Source organism: Peromyscus eremicus, chromosome 1 (assembly GCF_949786415.1).
Source record: "Peromyscus eremicus chromosome 1, PerEre_H2_v1, whole genome shotgun sequence".
NCBI classification, from domain to species: domain Eukaryota; kingdom Metazoa; phylum Chordata; class Mammalia; order Rodentia; family Cricetidae; genus Peromyscus; species Peromyscus eremicus.
Window position 1 is genome coordinate 98,980,526 of NC_081416.1, and position 13,491 is coordinate 98,994,016.

Below are 13,491 nucleotides of genomic sequence, written 5' to 3' on the forward strand. Positions count from 1 at the left end.
TTATGTAACAAGGTTGCCTAACGTCTGCAGGGCACAAATATTAGAGGCACCGTGAACAAAGTTAGCTTTTTATTTACCACTATTACATCCTTCCATTCATCCACTCAGTTCTTCCTTCAACAAACACTACGTATCTACTGTACCATGGTACTTTGCTGTGTGCAGCAGAGCCAGAAGACATGGCCATTATATTCCAGAGAGGATGACAGACAATAAAAGAAAACAAAAAAGAGAAACAGACACTGTAAATTCTATGAAGAAAAGCTGTGTGCTGGTTATTACCTGTCAAACCCTACTTGCACTGGGTTCTAGCTCTGCCCTGGTAACTGAATTCACCTTTAAACTGAACCTGTGTTAGACTGAACCTTGTATGTGTGTGTTTTTTGTTGTTTTTTTAATTTATTTTTATTTTATGTGCATTGGTGTTTTGCCTGCATGTATGTCTGTGTGAGGATGTCAGATCTTGGAGTTACAGACAGGTGTGAGCTGCCTAATGTGGGTGCTAGAAATTGAACCTGGGTCCTCTGGAAACACAGTCAGTGCTCTCAACCTCTGAGTCACCTCTCCGGCCAGAGCCTTGTATGTGTTTTATGTGTGAGTGTACATTAGTATTCACGTGCATGTGGAGGCCAGAGGTCAGCCCTGGATATTATTTCTTAGGCACCACCCACCATGTTTTTTGAGACCGGGTCTCTTGTTGCTAGGAACTTACCATTAGGCTAGCTCCACTGGCTGGCCAGAGAGCCCCAGGATCTGTCAGTCTCTATCTTCCTGGCACAGGAATCACAAACATGTGACACCAAGTGTGGCTATGTTACACAAGTTCTGGAGCTTGAACTCACATCCCCATACTTGCATGATAAGTACTTTACTGACACGTTTCTCTACCTCTGACCCTACATTTTAAAAAGACATTTTACAGCTCTCCAAATGTTCACGTCATATCACTAGACCTCTGAGAATTTCAGAAACACTAGGTTTTCTCTTCTACTACTTTCAGTTAAAATGCTATTTACCTTATAAATGGAATAATGGGTTTGGTGTTCAGACACCAATAGCCCAATTGTTGGCAAAGTATTCTTTACTGTATTAAAAAACAAAACACTAACACACTTGTTTTCTTCTCCCTCTTCTTTTTCCTATATTAAGTTTAAATGAAGTGACAGAAACAATCTCCCACTATTTTTATTTTAAATTTTCACCAAGTTTGGCTATAGAGCAAATAACAGCCAGTCCATGAAATCCAAGAAAAGAAACCATACCGAATGTAGAGTGCCATTGCTCGTCACGGCTGGAGGGCGAGCCCACCGCTCATTTTCTAGTTCCTCCATCACTTGGTTCATGGCGCTCTTCAGCCACGTGTCCACAGAAACCCCAATCTGCTTTAGTAGCTCTAGCCGGGCTTCAGCTTTCAATTTAATTATCTTAAAAAAAAAAAAAACCCATGAAACAAATAAGGTTGAAGATCAAAGCAATTTCCCTTCACACTGATTAAATTATTTCCAACTTATTAACAACTTGATATTTACCAGCAACTGTTGTATACTAATTTTTCACCTACAGAACGGAGAGAGAACATGAACACAACAATAGGAATTTGGGCCTTCTCCTTGTGCATGTGATGCATGTGCTCTATCACTCAGTCACACCTGCTGCACTCTGCACTGCAAGACCACAGAACTGACGACACATAAAACAGAACATGACTAGGAAGAGATGAGAATGCTCCAAGAATAGGGCTTAGAACATTTTGAAATCCAGCATCTTCAGTAGTCTTCTAAACAAACTCTAATCATGTTATCCCTTGTTTTAAAATGCTATGACTTTGGACTAGGACTATGTTTTATTCTTAAAAGAAAACAAAACACATTTATTTACTTAGTATAATATGTATATACACCACATGAGTGCAGGAGCCTGAAGAAGTTAGAAGAAAGCATTGGATCCCCTGAACTAGATACAGATGGTTGTGAGATAACATGTGGGTGCTGAGATTGAACCTGGGTCCTCTGCAAGCAAAGTAAGTACTCTCAGCCACTGAGCCATCTCTCCAGCTGCAACTCTGGACTCTGCACTCTGAACTACTCGTTTCTGTCTTCCCATGGCCTCCTATGGTTCACATCATTACACACTCCTCCAGTACATCACAATCCCACCTGCTTGGTTGACACCGGTCCTTTACATGCTTTAGGATGGCTGCTTATCTTCTGAGGGTCAGTTAAAACATCCCTCTGTGAAGGTTGTTCTAATGATTCTCCTTTCTTGGGCAGCACATCATACCCTTCCCTCTATTCCTAAAGCACTCTGTGTAGATCTAGTTATAATGTGAAAGGCATTAAACACCTAGCTGTTTAGCTCTTTACTTTTTGGACATAACTGAGCCTCCTTTAGACACAGACATTCAAAGCTATTCTCCTAACACATGTTTAGTAATCATCTCTGAATGAATTCCTACACAAAAGCACTTATACTGCTCTTCCAAGGAGATACTTTTCCTTAGAACTTTAGGTGAAATTAATCTTGAAAGACTGCCATTCAATGACACTTACATAAAGTATTTTCTTTTAAATAACAATGCTTAATAATATTTATTTTTAGTAAAATCAACATTTTCCAGTATAAGCTTTAAGAGCTTTGTTTTTGACTTGGCTGCCACTGGTGACTATTAATAAACAGTCCTTTTGATTTTAAATTAAATCATGATGAAGCTGCCAGAAACACTAGAGCTTGAGAATAAAGAGTTGTTCTTCGCCAAATTCAAGATGGAGAGTAATTGTCTATTTTCTGGCTTTTGTTCCTAAACGATAGACAAGTACTCATAAAATGACAAAAGCAAGCGCGCGCGCGCGCGCTCACACACATACACACACACACACACACACACACACACACACACACACATACACACACTCTTATGGAAGTTATAAATGTAAGTCATTTGACCACTAATGCAGAGAAACAAGTGCATTTTATTTCCTCAACATTAAGTAGTCTAGTTTACAGTAAGATTTATTCATTGATTGATTGATACAGGGTCTCACATAGCCCAACTAGCCTCAAACTTGCGGCCTTGAACTTCTGATCCTGATGCCTTTTCCAACTGCAAGGATTACAGACATATTTTATTATGGTATATAGAATAAAATTTTCTATGATAACTATTTTTCTCCTATTTTTGAGATTATAATTACAACATTTCTCTCCACACCTTTCTTTCTCCAATTCCTCCCATAGATCCCTCCTTGCTCTCTTTAACAGCCACAGCATCTTTCTTCATTAATTATAATTACAACAGCCACAGCACCTTTTTCATTATTATTACATACATATATGTATATATATATACTATTTTAAATATACAGTTTAGTGGGTATTAAATATATTAACACTGTTGTACAACAATTACACCATCTACTTCCTGATTGCTTTTATCAGATACAACTAAACTAAGGGCTGGAGAGATGGCTCAGTGATTTAGAGCACTGGCTGCTCTTCCAGAGGTCCTGAGTTCAACTCCTAGCACCCACATGGCAGCTCACAACTTTCTATAATGGGAGCCGATGCCTTCTTCTAGTATATAGATGTACATGTAGATAAAACATACTCATATACATAAATAAATATTTAAAAATATTTTTTAAAAAATTCTAAAATTCTATGCACCAAATAACAGTTTCCCATGCCTCTTCCACAGTCCTGATAACTACAATTAGACTTTCTGTCTCCATGAATTCAACTGTTTTGGGTACAACTATGCAGTACTCGTGACTGTCATCCTCTGGTTATTATTTGCATGGAATATCTTTTTCCATCTATTTTTGTCTTTAGATTTAAAGTGTGTTTCCAATAGACAACATATGGTTGAGTCATATTTTCAAAAGATTTTATTTAAATTTTATGTATATAAATGTTTTGCCTGTATGTATGTATGTGCACCATATGTATGCCTAGTGCTCACGGATGTCAGAAGAGGGCACTGGATTCCTTGGATGTGGAGTTACAGAGAGTTGTAAGCTACCATGTGGGTACTGTGAACCCAATCCAGGTCTTCTGCAACAGCAGCAAGTGCTCTTGATTCTAGTCCCTGTATCATTTTTAAAAAATCTATTCTGCTGATTTGTCTTTTAGTTAGAGAATTTAATACACTTATATTTAAAGTCACTAATAATACAGAAGGATTACTTCTGTCAGCTTGCTATTTGTTTTGTATATGCTGATAGCTTTTTATTCCTCCCTTCCTGAAATACTTTTTTCTTTTGAGTTTAATTTTTTTTAATTTATTATGTATACAGTGTTCTGCCTGTATGTATGCCTGCATGACAGAAGAGGACACCAGATCTCATAGATGGGTGTGAGCCACCACATGGGTGCTGGGAATTGAACTCAGGACCTCTGGAAGAGCACCCAGTGCTCTTAACCTCTGAGCCATCTCTCCAGCCTTGAGTTTAATTTTTATTTTTAAAGGTTTACTTACTATATAATTGTGTGTGAGAGAGAGTGTGTATGTCTTTGTGAGCTTATATGCATCATATGTATGCAGGAGCCTCTGGAGGCCAGAGGAGAGCAACAGATTCCCTGGAATCAGAGCTATAGGTGACTGTGAGCCCTCATGAGGGTGGCAGGAAGCAACCTGGGTCCCCTGCAAGAGCAGGAAGTACTCTTAACTGCTGAGACATCTCTCCAGCCCAAAGTTGGTTTTCATTTTTGTAGTGAGATGTTTTAATTCCTTTCTCATTTTCTTTTACAAATATCTGCATATTATATATATTTAATGTATATATTTAAAGGAAATTACATTTAATATCTTAATGCTATAACACTCAATTATTAATTTGCAATTATGTATATCAGATAATTAATGTGTGTTTATATGTGTGCATGTGTATGTGGGTGACAAAAGGCATTACAAAAAATTCAAATACTTAAAAAAACCAGGATAAAAATATGATTACTAATGTTTTATTTAAACAATTGTCTCATTCTAATTTTTTATTGTTGTTGTTGTTGTTTGTGAGACAAGGTTTCTTGGTGTAGCACTGGCTGTCCTGGAACTTAATTCTGTAGACCAGGCTGTAACTCACAGATATCTGCTTGCCTCTGCCTCTCCAGTGCTGGGCTTAAAGGCATGCAACACTATGCCAAGTTCATTCTAATTTTTAATTAGAGGCTGATGAGAATACCATGGCTAATGTAAATATTCTTGTGAGAATTGTAGATATCATAACAATGTAATAATGGCTTACTGTGAGATGTTAATCTTTTTATAAGCATCTGGCACATAGGAAGCACTCATTAAATAGCTGAATTAATCAATATGACTTTGCCTCAAATTAACCAGCCACTTAAGAATTAATCAATCACTACACAATCCTTAGTCTCTGTATTTGAACTTTTAGTTTCTTCTCACTGAAAAAGTTTCTTTCATCTATTACAGAGTATACAATGGCTCTTATTCTAATCAGCAATAAAAATGGCATGGAACCACACAGAAAAGAGACTAGACAAAGCAGATTGATTAACAAGGGAGGGAACCAATCATGTTGGTAGGAATTACAAAGAAAACATGAAGAATATGATAAAATTTTAATCAGTGTTTTTCTCTTCTGGAAAAGTATTTATAATAAACAACAATAAAACAATGCAAATAACAATATGAGTTAGGAAAAGGAAAAACAGCGGATTGATTAGTCAGTTTCTTTGAAGAGTTCAGTGATCTAGTCTATCCAAAAACTTCAATAGGACAATCTTTCAATTGTTGCCCTAATAAAATATGTCCTCACATCTGCTAACTAATTTTAGCATGGCTATTTTTGACTATCCAATAAGTAGAAACTAAGTGAGAGCTCATTTGAAGACAATTTCACAGATATTTAAAACTAAGATAATGGCTGTGATATCATGGTTCTACATTTTTAGTAAGAAAATTATCTTTGAGATTATAGATTTAACTGCCTGTGTCAGGAGAGGTAAGACATTCTGTTGTAAAACTCTCACTTCATATTTTTAGTTTTAAACTAACAAATAGCGAGTTTGGCATACTGAAAGGGATAGTAGGTCACTCAATCTAAATGAAGACTGTGTGACCTATTACTGCTATACTCAGGGTGAAGTGGAGCAGCTTGGTGGAGTTAAGCTACTAGACAGTGACACCATGGTGGAGTCTGGAAATGGAAAATATAAAGACATCCCTTCAGAAAAGTTTTGAGACTTGTCTTAAAATAGTCATTCCTGTTTCACTAATAGTTTTCATCCAGTGTGGATAGGAACAAGGACAACTCTTTCACCACAAGCCAGTGTTTACCGCTCAGCAACTGCCTGCCAACAGTATTTGGCCAACACCTTGTAGAGGTTTCCTTGGGACCCTGGGTTTAGAGAGGAAAAAGGCTATTCATTGCACACATTGCTCTCCTCTCTATGGAAGCCTGAGGTTCAGACTGTGCCAGGAATAACATAGAGGAGGGTACAAGAACAAATGGCATGTCTGTTCTGACTCAGAGCACCTCCATGGGACAGTGCTCAAAAAATGCTTACATTCCCTGTGCTTACTTACACTACCTCTCCATCACCCAACTACTGAACCATTTTCTTAAAACTTTTAAAAGAATATAAAAAAAGTCACTAGTTTAGATGAACCCTCAACTAGTACAAGAATTCCTTATTCAGATGCCCTAAAGATGTTGTTTCAGAATCTGTGTGTTACATTATGTATGTATGTGTTCATGTGTGTGTGCATTCGTTATATGGGGTATACACATGGAGGCCAGAGGTCACTTGGGTATCTTCCTTGATTTAGCTCCACATTATTATTGTTGTTGTTATTCTTATTATTTTGAGGCAAGGTTTCACTCTGTAGTCCTAGCTGGTCTGGAACTAAGTATGAAGACCAGGCTGGCCTTGAATTCAAAGATATCTGCCTCCCTCTGCCTCCTGAGTACTGGGTTAAAGGCAAGCACCACAACACACATAACGCATTATTACCATTATTTTCTTAAAAAGGCCTCTTGGTTGGGCAATGGTAGTGCATGCCTTTAATCCCAGCACTTGGGAGGCAGAGCCAGGCGTATCTCTGTGAGTTCAAGGCCAGCCTGGTCTACAGAGCGAGATCCAGAACAGGCACCAAAACTACATAGAGAAACCCTGTCTGGAAACCTCCCCCCCGCCCAAAAAAAAAAAGAAAGAAAAGACCTCTCACTGAACCTAGAAGCTCATGGATCTACTTGTCTCCACCTCCCCAGTGCTGGTATTAGATGGGTGCTAGGGATCGAGCTCAGGTTCTCAGGCTTGCATGGCAAGCACTTGACTGAGCCAGCCCTCACCTAGAATCTTTTCTCTACTTACAGTGCTATAAGATATTCCATAGGGTATATGCTTGGCCACCAGAAAGAAAACATTTCCTAATCTCAAACTCAGGTGTGCTTCCTTCCTATCTCATCCTTTGGTTCAGATCTGGCCTGGTGGGTCTGCGTGACATACATCTGTGCTGCTTCTCTCCCTGTGACTCATCATATACCACTTACTGGCTACTACTCCACTAAGTTCCACCTCTGTGCTGACAGAGCTCCTCTGGTTCTGTGTGCCCACCCTGTTCAATAGCCTTCACTTATGCCTCCTTAACAAGAACATAATCTGGTTCTTTTCTTTTCTTTTCTGTGGTGGTATTATGTTCCCCCAAAATATTGTGTACCTTAATAAACTTATCTGGGGTCAGAGAATAGAAAAGCCACAAGATACTTAGGCTAGAAAATGTTAGCACACACCTTTAATCCTAGCATTCCAGAGACAGAAATCCCTCTGGATCTCTGTGAGTTCAAGGCTGCATTGGAAACAGCCAGGCATGGTGACTCACGCCTTTAATCCCAGAAAACAGCCTTTTTTTTTTTTTTTTTTGGTTTTTCAAGACAGGGTTTCTCTGTGTAGCTTTGCGCCTTTCCTGGAACTCACTTGGTAGCCCAGGCTGGCCTCGAACTCACAGAGATCCGCCTGCCTCTGCTTCCCGAGTGCTGGGATTAAAGGCGTGCGCCACCACCACCACCCGGCCAGAAAACAGCCTTTAATCCCAAGGAGTGGTGGTAGAAAGCAGAAAGGTTTATAAGGTGTGAGGACCAGAAACTAGAAGCATTTGGCTGGTTAGGAAGCATTTGCCTGGTTAAGCTTTTAGCTGGTTAAGCTTCAGGCTTTCGAGAAACAGTTCAGCTGAGACCCATTCTGGATGAGGACTCAGAGGCATCCAGTCTGAGGAAACAACACCAGCTGAGAAGTTGGCCAGGTGAGGTTAGCTGTGGCTTGTTCTGTCTCTCTGACCTCCCAGTGTTCACCCCATTACCTGGCTCAGTTTTGATTTTATTAATAAGAACTTTTAAGATTCATGCTACACTTTTCTTTTCTTTTTATTCTTGCTTCATTTGTTTTCAACATGTGTGCACAAGTTCTCAATGAATTGACTCCAATCAGTTTATCTCCTTTCCATAACCATATTTTCTTACTGCTACCTTGACTCTAATCTTATCCAACTGCCCAAGTTTACCCTATGTAAACTACTAATTCATTGCTTCTCATTTCAACTTCCTCCTTCTACAGAAGAGTAACATAATGGGAACTTTTTTTGGGGGGGGGGTAGGAGAGGTTTCATAGCTATACAACCCTAAAAAGGTCTTATGACTCTGTGGACACAGATGGTTCGTTGTCTTCAACTTAAAATTCCCATGTAGAAACTCAGTTTCAAAGGTGCATGTTAAACTGTAACACCGTGCCTAGAACTGAGTGACATGCTATAACAGGCAGCTGTCCTTACCTCTGCTTTACGGATATTTTCTCTAGCTTCATCTATTTTCTGTTCCAGCTCTGCTCGACTTTGTTCTGATAGAGCAACTCCATGACATTCCAGATCATTTAGAACCTATCAAAGAAAGTAAAGATGACGGTTTTTGTTCTTGTGTTCTTTCCTTGAGCATTTAGGTAATTCCAAAGGGTTCAGTGGCTAAAGCCATGACTCATTTTTAAACCTTTACTTTTTATTTAACTAATTTATAAACTGAACGTTGTAAAACAGAGTCCCTGTCTTAGCTTCCCCTGATAGAAACAACTTACAAAATCATGCAATAACAACGCATCTGGATCTCAAAAACAACACATTTCAAGACGTCAGTGGGTACCCTAAACCACAGCAGTATGGAACCTTGTATTTACTATGGTTTCCAATGTGATCTACAGTACTGCACATGGCACCAGAGTTGACCTGCCCTTCCATGGATCATAAGCTGGTGCCTCCTCAGTATGGCTTGCATGATAAGGCCACAATTAAGTGAAATTTGGGGTTACTTGAACACTAGCACTGTGACATTGTGACAGCTCATCTGCTAACAGATGGTGATGAAGTAACTCACATGTGAGTATAGTTGACAATGTGGACATGCTGGATAAAGTAGTCTACAACCCTAGGGGGGACAGAGTAGCTTTGATTTTTTTTTTAAAAAAAATTGATAGATGTAGTGTATTTGTGTTGTTAAAACAGGGTCTTAAGAAGTTCACATTATTCTCAAATTTTCTAGGTGGCTAGCCTGGAGTTCTGATCTTCCAGCTTCTTTCTCTCTAGTTCTAGGATTACAGGATTGCATTGCCACACCTGCCTGATGATACAGTATTCTTACAAAACAATGTAAAATAACACAAAGTTCTCATTCTTACGTAACAAATCCATCACATATTCTCTACACCAAGACACTACTACCCCATAAATTCGTATTTTTCCAAACTATATTTAAGAAATCTTGTTTGTAGGGAGAAAAAAAATGATACATCATTTCCTCAACACTTGTACCAAACTTTGTCATGGTTGCAGAGACTGACCTCACTCTCCTTAAAGCACATGCCCAACAGTGTAATGGTAAACACTTACACTTAGAGCACTGCTGCTAGGATTTTCAAACTTCTCAACACTGCAAAGAGAACTACAAAGAACCTGAGTAACGACTCCTTGAATGCACTGGAGTATTTACTTGAGATGAAAACATAACAGTGGAATTTGTACATGCTGTTTGTTCAGTTTTGCTGTATTGGTGATCAAACCAACTACCTTGCACACTTAATAAGCAGGTGCACAAATGAAAATAAAATTCAACCCCTTAAATCTAGCTAAAATCTGATTTCAGCTGCACACAGTCAGGGTGCTCTACCATACTTACCCGCTGCTGATGAACAATATTTTTGTGCTCACGTGCCACACGTGTGGCCCATTTCCGAGCCTCCTTATTTAGACTGTGTTCCTCTGTGGTACCAGTTTCTGATTCTAATTGTCGACTCTGCAACACAAGAGAGAACAGAGAGAGAAGCACTGTTATCTCTACTGCAACTCCTACCAATCCGTAGTTGAACCAGAGGGTCTTTCTTCAATCAGCACTGAAAATATAAGGCATGCCCTACTACTGTGGGAAGCAAGGTCTCATGTGACAGAAAGTCAATGTGAGGCAGCTACACAGAGATTAGTAGCTTTGGAGGCTACTAGGGATGAACTCCTTCCTCTTTAAACACTTGATTAGCAACACTGAAAATTCCAGAAACACCTGTCCTCTGAAAGTCAGCCTTTCATTGTTGGGACACTGTGCCCTCATATACCTAAGAGGATGGTATCTATTTACTTAACAGGAGGACTTCCCACAAATTCTCTTATGACTATCTTCCTCACTTATGAGAAACTGCTAAATGCAACAAAATTTCCACCAGAGGAAAGAGCCATCCCTCATGTTAAGAATTCTCATCTGGGCAGTGGTGCAGTATGCCTTTAATCCCAGCACTTAGGAGGCAGAGGCAGGTGGATCTGACTTCAAGGCCAGTTTGGTCTACAGAGCAAGTTGCAGGACAGCCAGGGCCACACAGAGAAACCCATCTCAAACAACAAAACAAAACAAACAAAAATAATCCTCAGGTAGTGCTGGAGAGAAGGCACAGTAGTTAAGAGTACAAACTGCTCTTGAGGAGGTCTGGAGTTTGGTTTCCAGCACCCACATTGGTGGCTCACAACTGCCTGTAACTCCAGCTCCACAGTACTCAACACTCTTCTTTCTGGACTCTTCAGCACCTACACTCATGTGCACAGATATGGATGTGTGTGTGTGTGTGTGTGTGTGTGTGTGTATATATATATATATATATATATATATATATATATATATATCTCCATACACAGATACACACACATAAAGATAAATTTTAAAAATTTCAGGTACATTTCCCCAACAATATATTTGCCTTTTATATACATTAGGGCCGTTATCAGAAAATTATCAAAGCTCTTATTTTTAAAAAAAATTTATTTACTTATTTTAAAATTTTGTATATTTATTTACTTTTATTGTATGAATGTTTTGCCTTAAATGTCTGTCTGTTTGAATTGTGTGTCTGATCTGTGTGGCGGCCAGAAGAAAGTATCAGATCCCCTGGAATAGGAGTTACAGGTGGCTGGCTATGAGGTACTGTGTGAGTGCTGGGAATTGATTAACTGCTGGGCCATCTCTCTGGCTCCACAGATTAAGGTAATTTTTACCAATTTTTAAATAGATGCATAAGTAAAATTTAAATGTGCAAAAATCCTAAAGTAAGTGGGTATTTACTTAACCTGTGGAAAATGAAAATAAATATCAGAAATACTGGCTAGAATTATAGTAAAATATGATACAACAGAAATTTAATGTCAGAGTTTTGCTACTATTATATCCTAAAATCTTGTTATTCATAGTTCAAGGAAAATACAGATGAAAGACTCTTCTCTTTTCTGTCAGGAAATTGGAGGGAGAAACAGTCCTCATTTTTTCTGCCTGTATACATCATAGTTATCTATGTTTTATGGATGTTGACCTGTGCTTTTTCAAAGATGTGTAGCAACATTCTGAAGGACAGTCATTACTAGTTCTGGTAATGGGAGGAAGACACATTGAGATGTACGTAGGGTTGGAAATCGAAAATCCTGGGGTTCAGAACACACACACTGTTAGCTGTCAGAAACAGGTCTCCTGTTGTTGCCCAGGCTATTCTTGAACTATTCTTGATCCCCAGAAGCTAAGTAAAATATAGGGAGGAGTCATCTTGCTTGGGTTGACTATTACTTATTCCACACACCTTTTAGGCTTATAGAAATGCTAAAGAACAGGGCAGTGAGATCTACTTTTTGGAACAGAGTAAAAGAAGTCTCAAGGAATTGATAGTTATCAGTCCCATAAAGAAGGTGAGTACCTCAGGATTTCATCATCCTTGTCATCTCTTCTACCTTTGATAGTCTGGTATTTCTTATGGCAATTAGGAACAAAACTTAAAACAAAAAAGGAAAACTAGACTCCTTTTATGTGAAAACAACAACAAAAAAAGATAGCCAGTATTTATTACTATGTGCCAGACACCAAGTCACATTGCTTCTTTTCATACCTAGTAAGGTAGTCATTTCAGGTACAAGAAAGCTGAGTCAGCAAAGTTAAATATATAGAAATCAAACGGCTGGTTTTGGAAACAAATCTATTATGTCTCTGCTGTACAACTGCTCTATGAATATCTAATGCCCAACAACTCACATGACTGAGTCGTGTACCTGTCAATTCTTCAGAGACTAGGCTTGATTGGTGTGTGTGTGTGTGTGTGTGTGTGTGTGTGTGTGTGTGTATGTGTGTGTGTGTATTAGTACACATTTCATATCCTCCCAAATAATTATACATTAAAAACTAACTTCAGCAAAGAAAGGTATACTTTACACACTTTAGGATGTTTTTCTTTTTTATTTATCTATCAAAACAGGGTCTCACTATGTAGACCTGGCTGACTTGAAACTTGTTATGTAGATTAGGCCAGTCTTTAACTTATGGTGATCCTCCTGCCTCTGTCTTCCGTGGTTTGGGATTATTGGTTTGTGTGAACCCATCTAACTTTAGAAGGGCTTTTGACTTATAGGTATCATCTAAGAAATGATAACATGAGGATATAAAGACTACTTTAGAATAAAAAACTATAGGGAAATATACACAAAGTCTTCTTTCAGAATTGACTATGAATAAGCTAATAAGTTACTACACTAAACAACTTGACATTGGCTGGTGCCGTTCGTAATCACATGTAATTAACACTACAATTCCTCAGTTGACGGTAGTAATGAATAACAATAAATATGGCTATAGAAGTCCATTTTAGTGGCTGGGGAGATAGCTCAGTGGGCAAAGTGCTTGCCCTATAAGCATTAGGATCTGAGTTCAAATCAGTCACATGCACACATGTAAATGCATGCACAGGTGTACTAGAAAACACACACAATAGCCACAAACATGAACACAAAGTACATAAAATTCAGTTTGGTAAGTTCCTTTCACTACAGTACTCTAAAATATGTCATAATATATTAACTTGAAACAAGTTTCATCAGTATGATATAAAAGATATGCCAAATAACAAGGTTCAGTGGCTAGAAAGATGTCCAGGTAGTTAAAAATATGGCTGCCTTCCAGAAGAACAGAGTTC

The 13,491-nt window shown here is 38.6% G+C and overlaps 1 protein-coding gene across 1 annotated transcript in view; it reads right to left on the bottom strand.

The window, feature by feature from the left end:
* Positions 1–13,491, bottom strand: part of Fchsd2 (FCH and double SH3 domains 2) — a 212,099-nt gene that overhangs the window by 24,659 nt on the left and 173,949 nt on the right. Inside the window, exons 11-13 of the mRNA XM_059270348.1 lie at positions 10,182–10,298; positions 8,792–8,896; positions 1,263–1,424 (exon numbers count right to left, since the gene is read on the bottom strand). Coding sequence (XP_059126331.1) covers positions 1,263–1,424; positions 8,792–8,896; positions 10,182–10,298 — 384 coding nt within the window. The remainder of the gene's footprint in view (positions 1–1,262; positions 1,425–8,791; positions 8,897–10,181; positions 10,299–13,491) is intronic.